Here is a 19,032-nt window from a genome sequence, read left to right on the forward strand (position 1 = left end):
TATCACTCATACAATACCTGTAGGAGTACTCTGCTGGAACTCAAAGAGCTGGTGATTGCATTATGAGAGGACATTGTAAATCCATTTATTGTGCAGCTACTCAGTGAGCCATTTGAGGAGGTACGGGAGCATTTGTTACTCGTCTCATCAAGTGTATTTAGAGCCCTTTTCAGGGTGTCTGACCTAAAGAAACAAGTGTGTGGGTACAGGCAAAAGTTAGAAAAATGACAATGTATAGTCAGGCCCAAAAAATAAATACCAATAAAGCTGTTGGAGCAGTAAAGGCTTTAAAGAATGAATTAGGACCCCCCAAATGTGCTACAGTGTCAAGGAAAACAAAAAAAGAAAAAACACATGGGCTAATGAAACTGACATTAAGAAAAGTTACTGTCAGATATAGATGTAAAGTCGAGCTAACTGAGCTCTGGACTAATCAGTACAGCTCCACTTAGAAAGTCAAGAATTTTCACCACTAAAACGAATATGCTGCAGTCCATCATTAGTACTTCTCTATTTGAGTCTCCCACATTGCCTAGCTTACAAGGTCAACGCAAAGTTGAGGTGGCTAAGCCTCCTGCCATAGTCAGCACTCTGAATTCTTACCGACTTTTGTTCTCCATCTATCCACTTTTACGGTTTTAAGTATGATACGGACTTCTGAACTGTGATCTGAGCACATCAGTCACAATGATATCACTGCTGTTGAGATCTCTGTAGAGAGCAGTAAGCAGCGCCAACCTAAAGAATTGTGGCTGCCTGCCATTTTCTATGACACTGTTCACTTTGCCATTCACAAACAAAAATTGCACTGCCGTCCCAAACTTCATTCTCCCTATGTTTTTGCAAACACCCAGATGGGGAGGAGTGAGACATATACAGTCATGGCCAAAAGTTTTGAGAATGACACAAATATTAATTTTTACAAAGTCTACTTCTTCATTTTTTCTAATGGCAATTTGCATATACTCCAGAATGTTATAAAGAGTGATCAGCTCAACAGCAATTACTTGCAAAGTCAATATTTGGCTAGAAAATGAACTTTATCCCGTAAAACACATTTCAACATCATTGCAGCCCTGCCTTAAAAGGACCAGCTAACATCGTTTCAGTGATTGCTCCATTAACACAGGTGTGGGTGTTGATGAGGACAGGGCTGGAGATCAATCTGTCATGATTAAGTAAGAATGACACCACTGGACACTTTAAAAGGAGGTTGCTGCTTGGCATCATTGTTCTTCTGTTAACCATGGTTATCTCTAAAGAAACACGTGCAGTCATCATTGCACTGCACAAAAATGGCCTAACAGGGAAGAGTATCGCAGCTAGAAAGATTGCACCTCAGTCAACAATCTATCGCATCATCAAGAACTTCAAGGAGAGAGGTTCCCTTGTTGCCAAAAAGGTTCCAGGGCGCCCAAGAAAGACCAGCAAGCGCCAGGACCGTCTCTTAAAAGTGTTTCAGCTGCGGGATCGGGCTACCAGCAGTGCAGAGCTTGCTCAGGAATGGCAGCAGGCAGGTATGAGTGCATCTGCACGTGCTGTGAGGCGGAGACTCTTGGAGCAAGGCCTGGTCTCAAGGGCAGCAAAGAAGCCACTTCTCTCCAGGAAAAACATCATGGACAGACTGATATTCTGCAAGAGGTACAGGGAGTGGACTGCTGAGGACTGGGGTAAAGTCATTTTCTCTGATGAATCCCCTTTTCGATTGTTTGGGACATCTGGAAAACGGCTTATTCGGAGAAGACCAGGTGAGCGCTACCACCAGTCTTGTCTCATGCCAACTGTCAAGCATCCTGAAACCATTCATGTGTGGGGTTGCTTCTCAGCCAAGGGAATGGGCTCTCTCTCAGTCTTGCCTAAAAACACAGCCATGAATAAAGAATGGTACCAGAATGTCCTCCAAGAGCAACTTCTCCCAACCGTCCAAGAGCAGTTTGGCGATCAACAATGCCTTTTTCAACATGATGGAGTACCTTGCCATAAAGCAAAGGTGATAACTAAATGGCTCAGGGAACAAAACAGAGATTTTGGGACCATGGCCTGGAAACTTCCCAGATCTTAATCCCATTGAGAACTTGTGGTCAATCATCAAGAGACGGGTGGACAAACAAAAACCTTCAAATTCAGACAAAATAAAAGCATTGATTTTGCAAGAATGGACTGCTATCAGTCAGGATTTGATCCAGAAGTTGATTGAGAGCATGCCAGGGAGAATTGCTGAGGTCCTGAAGAAGAAGGGTCAACACTGCAAATATTGACTTGCTGCATTAACTAATTCTAACTGTCAATATAACCTTTTGCTACTCATAATATGATTGCAATTATATTTCTGTATGTGATAAAAACATCTGACAAACACACATAAAAACCAGAGGGCAGCAGATCATGTGAAAATATAATATTTGTGTCATTCTCAAAACTTTTGGCCATGACTGTACAAGCTTATCTCCCCTACATGTATTGCAGTTGTAAAGTGAACTAGCACTACACTAGGTTTTCATGGCAAATGACAGCAACAGCTTCCCTGAGTGTTTCAAAGTTGAAAATAATATAAATATATATACATATATTGTAATACTCCCCCCTCCCAACCCCTTTTATAACACATTCTGGCTAAAGCCTTCTGCATATATTAGTCGTTACCTGGCCTTTTTGGAGAACACGTCTGGCATTTGGCTCCGAGATGAGGATGGGCTTGAAATTACAGATGTATTCTGGTAGTTTCTTTTACTTTTCTAAAGGAGGTGAAACAATTGCATATCAATACAATGTTATTATTGGTCACTGGTATGGAGCCATATAATATATCTATCACCCATACAATACCTGCAGGAGTACTCTGCTGGAACTCAAAGAGCTGGTGATTGCATTATGAGAGGACATTGTAAATCCATTTATTGTGCAGCTACTCAGTGAGCCATTTGAGGAGGTACGGGAGCATTTGTTGCTCGTCTCATCAAGTGTATTTAGAGCCCTTTTCAGGGTGTCTGACCTAAAGAAACAAGTGTGTGGGTACAGGCAAAAGTTAGAAAAATGACAATGAATAGTCAGGCCCAAAAAATAAATACCAATAAAGCTGTTGGAGCAGTAAAGGCTTTAAAGAATGAATTAGGACCCCCCAAATGTGCTACAGTGTCAAGGAAAACAAAAAAAGAAAAAAAAAAACAACACATGGGCTAATGAAACTGACATTACTTACTTGGAACCAGAAGTCAAGGAACCATTTACCACTGGAGATTCAGCTGAAGACTCCCCAATTCCATTGCTAACCTGCCTCCTAGCGGAAGGTGAGGGGCAAGAAAAGTTACTGTCAGATACAGATGTACAGCAGAGCTAACTGAGCTCTGGACTAATCAGTACAGCTCCACTTAGAAAGTTAAGAATTTTCACCACTAAAAAGAATACGCTCCTCTCTATATACATATATGAAAGAAGAAATGGGAGAGGCTCATCCCGGATGTACAGGGTGAGGAATGGGAAGAAATCCTGGAGTCGCCAATATGGGTATCTCCATCTGCCAATAACAGGATGATACAGTTATATATTATTAATCAGTCATATTTGACCCCGGCTCGACTCTAAGATGGGCCGATACTCGTCATCGGAATGTTTGAGATGTCATTCAATAGATGCGGACTTTATTCATATGATCTGGTGTTGTCCTGTTGTTGTGCAATACTGGAGGGAGGTGACGTTATTATTAACATCCTTGGTACAAACCCCTGTTCCACTTGAACCACTGATCTGTCTGTTTGGAGTGTGGGATGAGGAAGCATGGGTCATTATGTTGGGATTTTTCTACGGGAGACGCTGTTCATGGCACGGAAGGTACTAGCATTACGGTGGATGGGAAATTCGCCTCCTTCTCTTGGGTCCTGGATCACTCTGGTAAATTCAATTATCCCATATGAACGTACGCTGTATCAGAATAGAGGATGCCCGGGTAAATTTAAAAAGATTTGGGAGAGGTGGAACTCCGCTCACCTCACTTTGCAGAGCGGAGATGTCGCACAGTAAACTGCTTATTATATAGAAGTAGGCTGCGGAATAGTTTATGTTTTGGTAGGTGTAGGTAGGGTTTAGAAGCTAGGCAGGTTTTATTACTGGTACAATAACACAACACTACTGTGATTCAATTGATATTATGTTTGCTTTATTTACACACAGTTGATGTACATATTTTGCCACGCGTCTTCATGCTGTCTGGACATATGTATGTTTTGTATCAAGCTTAACACCTTGTACTATATGTGTGTGTTGTAAAACTGCCTGTAGTTTAATAAACAAATTAAAAAAAAAAAAAAAAAAAAAAAAAGAATACTCTGCAGTCCTTCATTAGTACTTCTCTATTTGAGTCTCCCACATTGCCTAGCTTACAAGGTCAACGTAAAGTTGAGGTGGCTTAGCCTCCTGCCATAGTCAGCACTCTGAATTCTTACCGACTTTTGTTCTCCATCTATCCACTTTCACGGTTTTCTTCATCTTTGTTAAATCTCTTTCTGCGCTCTCGGATGGCATTGAGCACAGTCTCCTTTGCACAAGGGTCTGGAGGTGGACATGTAACCGAAGGGGAGGTCAAGCTAGTAGATAACAGACTGTTCAGCCTTTGAAGGGAAGAAAAAAAATTCTTTACTATCCAAGAAGTGTTACAACAGACAGCATAGATTAGATCTGAATAGAATCCAATAGAAGCCTATATCTTGTATTTATTCCTCCACTAAGAATGCAGTACAAAGATATCTTATGTTTCCTGATGGCATACATTCAATGCAACACTCAGTGCAACTAAAGACTGAGAAAAAAGGAGATTTTTGTGTACTCACCGTAAAATCTTTCTCTTAGCCTCTAATTGGGGGACACAGAACCATGGGTGTTATGCTGCTGTCCACTAGGAGGCGACACTATGCATAATCTAAAAAAGATTAACTTTGGCTCCTCCTCTGCAGTATACACCCCTGGATGGCATTAGCCTTCTCCAGTTTTTTGCAAAAGCATTAGGAGGAACATAACAGAAATAACATAACCATGCCTGTAATAAGGCCATGTACGAGCTCAAAGAACAATATGAGAACTCAACTGTAACAACGGCCCGTAAGTGCAGCAGGGTGGGAGCTGTGTCCCCCAATTAGAGTGTAAGAGAAAGAGATTTTACGGTGAGTACACAAAAATCTCCTTTACTCTGTCGCCTCATTGGGGGACACAGAACCATGGGACGTCCCAAAGCAGTCCCTGGGTGGGAAGCAAAGGACGAATATTGTGCTGACAGGTCCCTAAACTTGGGGCACTGCCGCCTGCAGAACCAGTCTACCCAGGCTCGCGTCCACTGAGGACTGGGTATGAACTTTGTAGTGTTTCGTAAACGTGTGTAGGCTAGTCCAAGTGGCCGCCTTACACAGTTGTGCCGAAGCCTGGTGCCGAATGGCCCAGGAGGCCCCTACCGCCCGCGTAGAGTGTGCCGTGATACCGGCCGGAAGAGGAGAATTGTTAAGGCGGTAAGCCTCTTGTTTGGTGGACTTGATCCACCTGGCAAGGGTAGCTTTGGAAGCCGGCAGACCCTTGTGAACGACTTCCGGAAGAGACTTCCGGAAGGGGGCACTCCTAGACACGTATATATGCAATGCCCTGACAAGGTCAAGCGTATGCAGAGCCTTCTCCACTCTGTGAACTGGAACCGGGCAAAGAGATGGCAGTGAAATTTCCTCATTGAGGTGGAAGCTGGACACAACCTTCGGAAGGAAAGATGGGACTGTACGGAGAACCACCTTGTCCTGGTGAAAAGCCAGGAAAGGTCGTCTGCAAGAGAGTGCTGAAAGTTCAGACACCCTGCGTAGCGAGGTGATTGCCACCAGAAAAACCACCTGTGATAGAAGGCGGAGTGAGACTTCCTTAAGGGGTTCGAAAGGTGGTGCCTGCAATGCTGTCAGGACCAGGTTGAGGTCCCATGTCTCCAGTGGACGTCTGTAGGGGGGAACCAATTGGGAAACCCCCTGGAGAAAAGTCCTCACTTGCGGCTTGTTAGCAATGTGTCTCTGAAAGAGCACTGAGAGCGCTGACACCTGGCTCTTAAGCGAGCCCAGGGATAGCATGGCATCCAGGCCCGATTGAAGGAAACCGAGTACCTTTGGGAGGGAGTAGGGGAGTGGGTTCTGTCCATGAAATTCGCACCAGGTAAAGAAAGCTCTCCAGGTACGGTAATCTTGGCGGAAGCTGGCTTCCGTGCCCTGATCATGGTTCTAATGACATCCGGTGAAAACCCTGCCTGGGTTAGAACCCAGGTCTCAATGGCCACGCCGTCAAATTGAGAGCCCCTGAGTTCTGATGGTAGAACGGGCCTTGTGACAGAAGGTCGGGACGGTCGGGGAGACGCCAGGGGGCATCTGCTGTAAGTTGTACGATGTCGGCATACCATCTGCGTCTGGGCCAGTCTGGCACGATCAGGATGGTTGGAACTCCCTCTTGTTTGATCTTTCTCACAACTCTGGAGATCAGGGGGAGGGGTGGAAAAATGTACAGAAGCTGGAACTGGGTCCAGTCCTGAACCAAGGCATCTGCTCCGAGCGACCGCGGATCGTGTGTCCTGGCCATGAAATTGGAGACCTTGGCATTGAGATGGGATGCCATGAGGTCCACGTCCGGGATGGCAGATCTGGTGAAAAATTTCGGGATGGAGAGACCACTCCCCCGAGTCCATTCCTTGTCTGCTGAGGAAGTCGGCTTCCCAGTTGTCCACACCCGGAATGTGGACCGCAGAGAGTACCGACCTCGTGTCTTCTGCCCAGTGGAGGATATGTGCCACTTCTCTCATCGCCTGGGTACTGCGGGTCCCGCCTTGGTGATTCACATATGCCACCGCTGTGGCATTGTCCGACTGTATTCTGATATGAGAGGCTGCCAGCAAGTGATGAAAGGCTCTCAATGAGAGGAAGATGGCCCGAATCTCCAGGATGTTGATGGGCATGGTCGCTTCCACTGGTGACCACTTGCCTTGTGCCCTGTGATGTAGGTACACCGCACCCCAACCTGTCAGGCTTGCATCGGTGGTCAGAACCTTCCATTGACCTGAGAGGATTTTCCCCTTGCAAGCGAGGTTGGCTTGAGCCACCAGTGCAGGGACCTCCTGGTTTTCGATGTTAGCCGGAACTCCATGTCCAGGGAGAAAGGATTCCCAGGACTTGAGGATGGCTAGTTGAAGAGGCCTGAGGTGAAACTGGCCAAATGGTACCGCCTCCATTGCTGCTGCCATCCTGCCGAGTACTCTCTTGGCAAACCGGAGAGATCGGGAGGGAATTGTGGAGGAGTATGCGGACTCCTAGACGGAGAGCCAGTGCCTTGTCCCTGGGAAGGAGCACTAGACCTCTGGAGGTGTCGAATAACATTCCCAGGAAGATCAGAGACTGACTCGGGGTAGTTGACGACTTTTGTAAATTGACTAACCAGCCCAGGTGACTCAGAGTGTCGATAGTGATTGAGACGCTGACCTCGCAATCCTTGAAGGTGGAAGCCTTGATAAGAAGGTCGTCCAGGTATGGAACGACTACGATGCCTCTGGAGTGTAGAACGTCCATGGTGGCTGCCATGATCTTGGTAAACGTTCTGGGAGCCGTGGCGAGTCAGAACGGGAGAGCCACGAACTGGTAGTGGTCCTGGTTGATTGCGAATGGGCGGTAGCAATCGGTATATGTAGGTATGCGTCTTGTATGTCTATGGAGGCGAGATATTGTCCTTGATCCATGGACGCAATGATTGACCGAAGGGACTCCATGCGAAAATGACGAACCCGAACATACTTGTTGAGTTGTTTGAGGTCTAGTATGGGCCGGACGCTGCCTCCCTTCTTTCGGACTACGAACAGATTGGAGTAGAACCCTCGGAAGCGCTCGTCTGCGGGAACCGGTACTATGACCCTGTCTGAAGGAGGGAGGAAACGGCTTGATGGAAGGCACGAGCCTTGTCTGGCGGTTTTGGGGGAATAGAGAGGAAGAACCGGTGCGGTGGGCTGGAAGTGAACTCGATCTTGTATCCGGAAGACACTATTTCCTTGACCCACCTGTCTTCTGTAATCGGCAGCCAGACCTGCTAAAAGAGTAGCAGTCATCCGCCTACGGGTGGGGTGTCTTCCGGAGTTTGTGAGTCATGATGAGGAGAAAGTCTGAGGTTTTCCTCCTTTGGGCTTTGCCTGGCCTGTTTTCGACTGCCAGGTCCTGTCCAGCCTCTGCGCCGCCCGTGGGTTGTCTCTGCGCGGAGAGCGGTTACGATTTTGTGCTGGGCGCGAGACGGACTAGCCTGAAGAATTTTGAAAGGATCGGAATAGAGTTTGGTTACGCCTTTTGAACGTGCGTTTGGGTTTTAGTTGTGGGAGAGAGGTACTCTTACCCCCAGTGGCATTGGATATCATGGTGTCCAACTTTTCACCGAAAAGCCGCCCACTGAGGTACGGGAGATGTGTGAGGGACTTCTTTGAGGCTGAGTCCGCCTTCCATTCCCGCAACCAAAGGATACGCCGGATCGTGATGGCGTTTGATGATATACCCGCTACACCTCTTGCGGAATTCAGAGCTGCATGAAGCATGTAATCTGCTACCACCGCTATTTGAACCGCCTGGTCCGACAGCTCAGGATTTGTGGCTTGGAGGCCAGCCTGCAGTTTTATGGCCCAAGCCAGAATGGCTTTGGCCGCCCAGACTGAAGCGAAAGCGGGAGCCAGAGAGGCCCCTGCCGCTTCGAAGATTGAACGAGCCATGCGTTCTACCTGCCGGTCTGCTGTGTCCCTGAGGGTTGAGCTATCTGGCAGTGAGAGGAGGGTCTGTGCTGCTAGCCTAGAGACTGGGGGGTCCACTTCGGGTGGATCTGTCCACTCCTTGGTGTCCTTCTGTGGGAAGGGGGTACCTTGCTTCCAAATATTTACGATTGGCAAATTTCTTCTCAGGCTGCGCAAACTGCTTAGTAAGTATCGCCTGAAATTCCGGGTGATTAGAGAAGACCTTTGGTGGTTTCAGAACACTTTCACAGCAAATCTTGTGTTCTGGGGCTTCCGGGGTTGGATCAGAAATATCCAGCACCCGATGGATGGAAGAGATTATGTCCTCAACTAGCGCTGTATTGCTAGGGGGGACAAGGTACCAAAGACCTCTCCATTTCGTTGTCGGAGTCACAGATGCCTTCCGAATCCTGCGTGTCGCTAAGGCGTTCCCTGGTGGGTGAACTGGGGCGGAGGTCCTCTGTGGTCGGGGATCGCTGAGGAGATCTGCGTTGTCTGTCTCTGTTAGGGGACGGTCTAGGTGACCTGGAACCACGATGTCTCTCCCTGGAGGGGGATGACCGTGTGCTATGGGATGATGCAGATGACCGCGACCTGTGGGTCCGCTTACGTCTGTGAGTGTCGCAAATGGCATGTCCTTGAGACAAGCCGTCCCTTTGCTGGGTAACGTTCATAGCTGAGACATGACCCTGCAGAGCCTGAAGTAGTGTAGAGGTTAGATTATCTATGGACTGTGTCATAGACTGCGACACCTGAGTAGCCCATTCCGGCGTGGTAGCAGACGCTGAAGCATTGGTAGGGGCTTCTTGGGGTTCTGACACAGTATTTTGGATACAATCCCGGCAGTGCGGGTACGTGCTGCCACTGGGGAGAGTGGTTTTGCAGGCTGTGAAGAATGTATAAAAGCAGTCCTGCCTGGTTCTTTTCCTTGAGCCCAGCATAGTGCACAGAGGCTGGCTAGCAGGGACCTTACAGGGGTGGCAACGCAGAGGAAACCTATAGGAGAGCCTTATAGGTAATATGGATTCACAGCTGAGTAGAGAGAACCCAGCTGTGATCTTACCCCACCAGTGTGCCCCTAGGTCCAGCGCCGACAAATCACAGTCCTGTGCCCCCCGGAGACTGCTGACATTGCTGCTGATGTCAAAGATGGCTTCTGCTGCAGCAAAGATGGCCACCGTGAAGATGAGGAGGAGAAGAAGGGGGCGGAGAGCTGAGAAAGGGCGCGCAGGGCTATGTAAAAATGCGCCCTTTCTGCCTCGATCCGCCCCTTCTATGACACTGTAGAGTGTCATATTCGTCATCCGGGGGGGCGGGGAGGAGGCGGCAGCTTCAGCTAGGCTGAAGCCGCGGTCTAAATTAGCAGCCTGATGCCCAGAAGGGCCCCAGGGCGGGGCGGATGTCCGGGAGGGGGTTGGATCTGAACCAGACCCTCCCCGGATTGGAAGGCAGAATAGCAGTGGGGCTGGCAGCAATAGCGGTTCCATGTGAGGGGTCCCCCTGAGGCACTATGGAGCTGGTGCCGCAGAGACAGGGGCGCAGGGAGCACTGTCTCTGTATGTGCCATGTCTGCCTGCACTCTCCCCCGGCCCCAACAGGAGACGGCAGCAGGGCTGGGGTCCCCGGCTGTTTAAGCTGCAGAATGCTGCCTCGTACAGACCCTACCTGAGGCGTCTCAACCTAATACCCCCAGAGGGGGATTAGGGAGGGTGTGTCTGTCGCCATCAGGGGGTCTTCATCCTCACCTCGACCTCAACCCAGACCCCAAAGGGGTTGGGGAAGGAGGGGGGTCTCGACTTCGGACCAGTACCCAAGGGACTGGGGAAGGAGCGACATGGGGAATAGCCATCTCCACTTCAACCGGGCACCCCATAATAGGGGGCCGAGGAAGGAGCCATGTCGGGAGTCTCACTGGAGACCCACTTTTCTTCATCTGTAATCCGTTGGAAAAAAACGGAGTAAAAATAAAAAAACAAAATCTTTAGGTGTGCCTCCTTGTGACACTAAGCAAAAACTGGAGAAGGCTGACGCCGTCCAGGGGTGTATACTGCAGAGGAGGAGCCAAAGTTAATCTTTTTTAGATTATGCATAGTGTCGCCTCCTAGTGGACAGCAGCATAACACCCATGGTTCTGTGTCCCCCCAATGAGGCGACAGAGTAATTACTCATGGTTTAACACAGTCATGACATGACATATATGTACGCGTCCCTGTCTTTGATGCAGGCTGACACTGAGCCCAAATATTTCCCAGCAGATGATTGTTGATTTAATCAGACATCTGGTGTCTAACTGCCGTGGGTGAAGAAGAGCTGTGCCCATAACTTTTAACCTGTCAATCCTGCTAAATTTAACTAACATGCACCAGCAGGAAGGGGCATCATTCCATGCAACCACTGGCATGTCCATGATGTGATGGAGGGGCGCCGAAGGGTTGCCATGACAGTGTGAGCTCTGCTGAAGTTCCCCATGCTTGGCATGACTATTCTGCTGTGAAAGCCAGCTCGTAGCTGGCGCTCATAGGAGACCATGATTTTATCTATACATAGCAGTGTTGATTAATCACCAAGTATAGCACAAGTGATCACACAAAAGCAGCTTCAAGCCCACTAAGTGAACTATTACATACAGTAAAAAGTTAGGAACAAGAAAGATGAAATCACCCCCTTTCACCCCCAATTTCTGACAGCGGCAATTAACTCATGCTTACCGGAAGGGTGTCAAATCCTGCCCATTAGTGACCCCATCACAAGATCACGGGACACCAATGGGTCAGCATGACAACCAGAGGCCTGAAGCAGACCTCTATGGTTCTCATTGCCGAATTGCTACGAGCGCCACCTTTCCTTTGGTGCTTATAGCAAGTGAGCATTTCTGCTACATACAGGCGATCTGATCATCACCTGTGTGCAGCAGAGGCGATCAAAGTAATGCAGCTTCCAGTCTCACATGGAGGCTATTGCAGCATGCAAAAAGTTTGAAAAAAAAAAAAATATAAAAGTTCAAATCACCCCCTTTCACCCCATTCAAAAATAAATGAAATGCACACATTTGGAATCGCCGTGTTCAGAATCACTCGATAAATATAAAAGAATTAACCCGTTCGCTAAATGTTGTAAAGAGAAAAAAAAAAAAAATTCAGAACGTCAGAATTACATTTTATTTCGGTCGCCATTACAATAAAAAAGTGATCAAAAGATTGTATCTACACCAAATTGGGATCAATAAAAGTCAGCTCGTGACTCAAAAAATAAGCCCTCACCCAGCCCGAGAGAACAAAAAATGGAGACGCTACAGGTCCCAGAAAATGGCGCCTTTTTAAACCAAATTTTGGAATTTTTTCTTCACCACTTAAAAAAAAAAAAAGAACCTAGACATGTTTGGTGTCTGAACTTGCAATGACCTGGAGAATCATAATTGCAGTTCAGTTTCAGCATTTAGTGAACATGGAGAAAAAAAAACCCAACAACTGGAATTACACATTTTTTGCAATTTTACCACAATGCAATTTTTCCCCCCCGTTTGTACACGATATGTTAATACAAAGTGTCGTTCAAAAGTACAACTTGACTCGCCAAAAACAAGCTCACACATGGCCTAACAATGTCCAATGTTAAATAAGGTACATATAACAGATACAATAAATAGACATTTACATGGCATGTACAATAAATACGATTAACGTTAAAGGGAAAGGGTACATAACATCCAACATTAATAAATATTAATATACATATATACACACACATATATCTGTACACTTACGGATACTCCTTTGTGTCCCTTACAATTATCTACCTCTAAACCTGCTGTGTCTGAACAAATACCGTTAACCTGCGCCCTTTGAGTTCCCCCTGTTTGATCCGGAACCTTTCCCTGTTCTCGTCTAGCCTGAAGTCGCATCTGTGGAATCTGACCCCCTGAAGCCGCTCCTGTGGTACTTGAGCCAGAAACAGCACCTGCGGTTCCGTGCCTGCCAGTGACTCTGTGCCTGTGTGGCCAGCTACTCCGGGTCATAGCCTGTGTGCCACCCTTGGAGTCAACAGCTGCGATATCGAACACTGCCCTGGGTGCGGCACCTGGCGACCACCTCTCGTTCAAGTCTAGCTCCATCATCAGGAGCTCTAGTGTAAAACCAAGTGGTCATTTGACCGTGCACCTCCAGGTAAGTCCGGTCCAAGGCAAGGGTATAACAGTAGTCCTATAATAATACATTATTTTTGTACCCAATGTGGTCTAGCCTCTATTATCTGCTATTCTGTACAGCTGGTAATTTGTCAAATCCATTTTGTTCATACTCCGTTCTATTCATCAATTTTCACAGTGACAAAGGTTTCCCATAGATATGAAAGGAGGTCACCAATCATACAGCAGTATGCCTCCCACACATAAAGATGCCTTTTTGGCCAAAAGAGCATGTATAAAAAAAAAAAAAAAAAAAGATCCCGCTATTGGAGGCGGATACCCTATAAAGCTGGTTTCACATTTGCGTTAAAACAACGCTGCGCCCTGCGTCGTTAAGCCCCGCCCCGAGCCGGCTCCCTGCCCGCCCCATCCGGGATCACCGCCTACTTTCGCATTTGCACGCATGCGATCGGCGCACCCTATCTTTAGCATAGGGTGCGCAGATCATGCGCTGCCAGTGTGAAAGTAGCGTGCTGCGCACTTTTGACGGTGCGCCGTGCGCGCCGAAATGCAGCAAAAATCAGTGACATCCTCAACGACAATGTCAGAGTGTGAAGACAACAAATAACTGTATATAAAGTAAGCCATACAAATGACATCGCTGGCTGCACGCCGCCATCTCTTCAGACTCCCCCATACACATGAACACTCGGCTCAGAGGAGCAGTCAAGCGCCAGACCTCCACGTGCTCCTGATCACCTCATCGGAAGCACACTGAGTAGAATGAGGTGTACTCTGGTTGGAATTCAACTGACACTGGAATGGAATGGCAGTCAGACACTTAGTGACTTATGGATATGGGACGGACCCCCACTCCATGTTAAAACCACCATAACTACAGTAAACCTAGGCACTAGAATAAATACACAACACATTATTTTGGTTGTCAAAATGGCCACAGCTTTATTTAAATCACAGGATTAACACAATCACAGTAGGAGTCAGGTGAAGTGCTAGTACATTGGGATTGACAAGTACTGTGATATCCCAGCTGTCTGACATACAGAACCAGGCCAGACAGCCATAAAGGGGCGGCACACACTGGCTTGCCATTCAAGCAGAGCCAGTAAACTTTCAGGGCACCAATGACCCCATTATCCTCACTCCTGTGCTTAACCACTGTGGCCGCCCCTGATTGACGTTACCATTACAACGTCCTTGAGGCTGGCCACCAAAGCCGAGCCTGTTCACCACCATGAGGTTTTACATCCTCTATTAGTTAAAATGAGTCCACCTTAACTTGCCTGCAACTTCCACCTGACTCCTAAACCGCCACCAGAGAGGCCATTTGACACCTTAAATGGACTCGCCCCCACCAACCATGCCTAATAAAGCCATCAACCATTTCTACATGCTATGGAAAGTCTGTGCACACAAGTAATAAAATTAAAATTCCAGAGCTCCGACAGATTAATTTTATCGATGCCATGCTACCAAGTTATAATCGATAATACGGTAACTACAGCAAAATAGCAGTTGTTAAACATCCTGCAATGAGGATCCCATAATGGGGAATGTGGAAAGTAAATCATAATTAAGGTCATAGCCACAATCTGAATACCTGCATAATGACATCTGTCATGCCTCAAAAAACTATTATACCGCATGTATTGTAGCCAGCTCTAATAATTCACCAAATCACAGATTTTAGTTCTAGAAACCACCATTATTTACAGTAGCTGTGCAGTAAAATGTCTTAAACCCACTTACTATCACTACCCGAAAAGTGATGAACATATCAATGGAAAGATATTATAAATAGGGAGTAATTAAAACTATACACAATATAACATCAACATTATAACCGACCATAAAATAACATTCAGAATATCTGGAAGCAGCAATTTAAATAAACCTAAAGCAGAAAAAAGTCTACAAAGGCATTATTAATAACCCGGCCACGCCATTGTTAATTGTTTTTTATGCACTTGATAACATTTACTGTTGACCTCTCCAACTGGGTCAAAGGCATTGGGAATAGGCATATTGCCCTTTTTGTTAATGCACTTGATTACTTTACCCTTAGCGGCTCCCACTGGCTCAAGGGCACCGGGAGTAGGCATACTGCCCTTTGTGTTAATGCACTTGATGATACCCTTAGCCGCTCACACCAGCTCAAGGGCATCAGGAATAGGCATATCGCCCTTCATGTTAATGCACTTGATTACTTTACCCTTAGTCACTCCCACTGACTCAAGGGCACACAGATCAGGTGCAGTGCTCTTCAGTTTTGTGCACTAGATAACTGCATTGTCCAGACGACAACCTTGTTTTCTTCACCCCTCCAGCCGCCGTCCCTGGCACAGAGGAGCCAATTTCTTCTGTAGGCATGCAAAATATGATTGCCCTGACCCCAGGGACATTACCCTAACAGGGTCCTATAAAATATAAATGCTTCTGGAGACCAGGGGGCCATACCTTGATGGTCACCCCTCCATACCAGGGGGCCATACCCGAGATGGTTACCCCCTCCACACCAGGGGGCCATACACGAGATGGTTACCCTCCACACCAGGGGGCCATACACGAGATGATTACCCCTCAAAACCAGGGTGCCATACCTGAATTGGTTATCCTTCCAAACCCAGGGGGGGGGGGTCCGCGGCCAGTTTATTAACAAATAACAAACATTTACAATAAGTATTAAATACACAATCATATACGACATGAGGGGAGGGTTCTTGGAGCCCCAAAAATACTGGCTAAATATTTTGGCAAACACACAAGAACTTAAAAAATCCACGTTACCCACAGCCGTAAACCACCAGCTCGAGGGCACCAAACATCCCATTCCGGGAAGTCCAACCACCAAAAGCTCCAGGGTAACACCCCGTCCAGAGTTACCCGTCCAGAGCCGTAACCAAAAGCCAGATCCAGAATTTTAACTTCCAATTCCTTTTTGCTGATTCAGCATCAACTCCAAGAACCCCACCCAGAGGTCCATACTTAATATGGTTACCCCTACTGACCAATTTATAAATAGCTTCAAGGACCCACTAAAAGGAAAACAAATGTTTGTTTGTTTTTTTGTTTTTTTTTTTAAATTCATGTTATTAAAATAAACATAAAATAAACTTTAAAGCATAAATCACATTAATACGCTGGGGGGAGTCCTTGAAGCTCCCAAACCTGGTGATTACCAAACATAAAATGTACCAACAATTACACCCAGCTGTTACCCCCACTAGATCGGGAGCACATAGCCACAAGGGTTCCAACATTCACTTGAATTTCCTCCACCTTTCACCAGGTCCAGAACCATATTAACTTCCAAAAAGAGGAATCCATATCCCAATGAATCCCCCAGACCAATTTCTAACCAACTTCTAGGACCCCCCTAACCACCAGGCTCCAGGTAATCCACTCAGGCCTGTGCCATCTGCCATCTTAAGTAATATAAAATAAGCACTTGGTGAGTATACACTGATCCCCTTTTTTTTTTTTTATAAAGTTATTATTCACACCTTTATTAAAACAAACATACCATAAAACATCAAAACATAAATAATATTAACACGCTGGTAGGAGTCCTTGAAGCTCCCAAAATCCAGTGATTACCAAACATAAAGTGAACATAAAATGTACCAACAATTACTCCCAGTCGTTACCCCACCAGCTTGGGAGCACCATAACCACAAGGGTTCCGATGTTCACTTGAATTTCCTGGGGATCCGACAAACCCTTGCCGAAACTCCCCTCCACCTTTCACCAGATCCAGAACCATATTGAATTCCAAAAGGAGGAAACCATATCCCAATGGATCCCCCAGACCATATTTAACCAACTTCAAGGACCGCTCCAACCGCACAAAATGTGGGATAAGTGAGGGTGAAAAACTCACAGGTTTACAACCAAGGTATACAACAGGTTAATAATGGAAAATATCCCATCGTAAGGTCCAGAAATAGACAGAGATGGGCAATGCTGTGTTATATGAGAAGCTGCCTTCTCCTCTACAGCAGTTACAGACTCTAATCACCAGCTGCGCATAAATGGTAAGAAACATGTAGGTCTAATATAAGCTGCCTGCAGTCATAGGTGTGTGATAGAAAACTGCAAGTTCTGTATCCCAGCCAGTCACTCTACTACATACAATTACAATAGACAGGAGACAGGGCTGAAAACACTTGTGTGAAGTTGGCACCCCATGTTCTCAAAAGATGAATAAAAATACACCATTTGTTTGTGCTGCGTTTGTGCTGGTTTGTGCCGCAAAAATGAACGTTTGCGCCACTTTGGTTCCAGAGATATTGCGCGTTATATTTTTATGAAGCTCCGCCCACTTTCCACCCCATGTTCTTAAATTTTAAAAATGAATACACCATTCGTTTGTGCTTCGTTTGTGCCGCAAAAATGAACGTTTGCGCCGCTTTGGTTCCAGAGATATTGCGCGTTATATTTTTATGAAGCTCCGCCCACTTTCCACCCCATGTTCTTAAATTTTAAAAGTCAATACACCATTCGTTTGTGCTGCGTTTGTGCTGGTTTGTGCCGCAAAAATGAACGTTTGCGCCGCTTTGGTTCCAGAGATATTGCACGTTATATTTTTATGAAGCTCCGCCCACTTTCAACCCCATGTTCTTAAATTTTAAAAATGAATACACCATTCGTTTGTGCTGGTTTGCGCTGCAAAAAAAAACGTTTGTGCCGCTTTGGTTTATTAACGTTTGTGCCGCTTTGGTTTACGAGATATTGTGCGCTCAATTTGCTTTAACTCCACCCACTTTCCACCCCATGTTCTCAAATTTTAAAAATAAATAAATACATCATTCGTTTGTGCTGTATCTCGCACTGAGTTTGTGCCTCAAATCACTGTAACTGATATATGGATAAAGGGAGATAAAAAGAAATGAAAAACACCGGCTAGCCATAGCAATTTTATAATAAAAAAAATGTATAAATTGTTCCTTACTAGACCCCATACTTCATTTCGATTTCCTGCTTGTGATGCTCCTCCCCCACACACTGTAACTTGGGGAAAGGCCTAACAATTTGACTACTAGCTGAGAGACTCCCAGGGTAAATCAAGTGTACTTATTTGAACTGAAAATGTGCTAAACTGTCTTGGTAGATTTCTGCAAAGCTATTACCTGAGCAAAGAAACTTTAGTTCAATCATGGAGTTGTACTTTTATCTGTCTACAACAGTGTTTCCCAAGCAGGGTGCCTGCAGGTGTTGCAAAACTACAACTCCCAGCATGACCGGACAGTCAAAGGCTGTCCGGGTATGCTGGGGGTTGTAGTTCTCCAACACATCAAGTTGTTTGTAATTACAGTAATGCTTTAACCCATTAAAAGAGTACTCTGCTGCAAAACTTATCCCCTATCCCACCCCCCCGGGGGGGGGGGGGGGGTTTGGTACTGACCACTGGGACCCCCTGCAATCTCCTGCAGTGGCCCTCAGTGCTCCCCTGCATGGAGCAATCACCTCCCTGTGCAGAGTGACTGCCGACCACAGGGCTTTGCTGTGGCAGGCACGCCCCCACCATTTATTACTATGGGAGAGGCAGAGATACACATTACACTTTTCATCTGTAAAAGTAGAGAGAAGTGAGCATGCTAAGAATAGGATTATTTAATCTCAGTACAGTGATCCCTCAACACATACAATGGCCCCAACATACGATCATTTCAACATATGAAGGACTCTGTTGAATGCAGCTGTTCTTCACATGAAAAAAATTACAGGACAGGCAATAGCATTCCCCTCAGAAAAAGTATGGGTAGACTTGTGTCAAAAATTAAATAACAAAATGTCACCAAAAAACCTTTACACGTTTGTAAAGACAAATCGGCACAATGTATGGGAAGCCCATGGTCTGTACAAAGATGTTACAAATATCCCAAAACAACCTTCCAACAGTGAGAGCTCAGAAGGAACAGAGAGTCATTCATCAGTTCAGTGCTATGACATTCAGTTTGAGTTCAGTCTTTCTTTTCAGAGCTGGATCAAAATTTGGCCTGAAAAAGTAATTTACAATGACAAATCTATGTATGCTGATAAAAGAGAATACACAATCTTAAAACCTGGTACATGGACTCACATATTGAATGAGGAGATCTGGAAAAATATCAAGTCATCGTGCACACTT

The 19,032-nt window shown here is 46.1% G+C and overlaps 2 protein-coding genes across 2 annotated transcripts in view; one reads left to right on the forward strand and one right to left on the reverse strand.

The window, feature by feature from the left end:
- Positions 1–19,032, forward strand: part of LOC141080480 (uncharacterized) — a 150,350-nt gene that overhangs the window by 108,829 nt on the left and 22,489 nt on the right. The window lies entirely within an intron of this gene.
- Positions 3–19,032, reverse strand: part of LOC141078389 (nuclear envelope pore membrane protein POM 121-like) — a 32,747-nt gene continuing 13,717 nt past the window's right edge. Inside the window, exons 2-6 of the mRNA XM_073565132.1 lie at positions 4,440–4,604; positions 3,200–3,277; positions 2,827–2,992; positions 2,644–2,735; positions 3–183 (exon numbers count right to left, since the gene is read on the reverse strand). Of these exons, the coding sequence (XP_073421233.1) occupies positions 3–183; positions 2,644–2,735; positions 2,827–2,992; positions 3,200–3,277; positions 4,440–4,456 (534 nt within the window). The 5' untranslated portion in view covers positions 4,457–4,604. The remainder of the gene's footprint in view (positions 184–2,643; positions 2,736–2,826; positions 2,993–3,199; positions 3,278–4,439; positions 4,605–19,032) is intronic.

Source organism: Dendrobates tinctorius, unplaced genomic scaffold (assembly GCF_039654945.1).
Source record: "Dendrobates tinctorius isolate UK_male_01 unplaced genomic scaffold, ASM3965494v1 ptg000016l, whole genome shotgun sequence".
Lineage (NCBI taxonomy): Eukaryota > Metazoa > Chordata > Amphibia > Anura > Dendrobatidae > Dendrobates > Dendrobates tinctorius.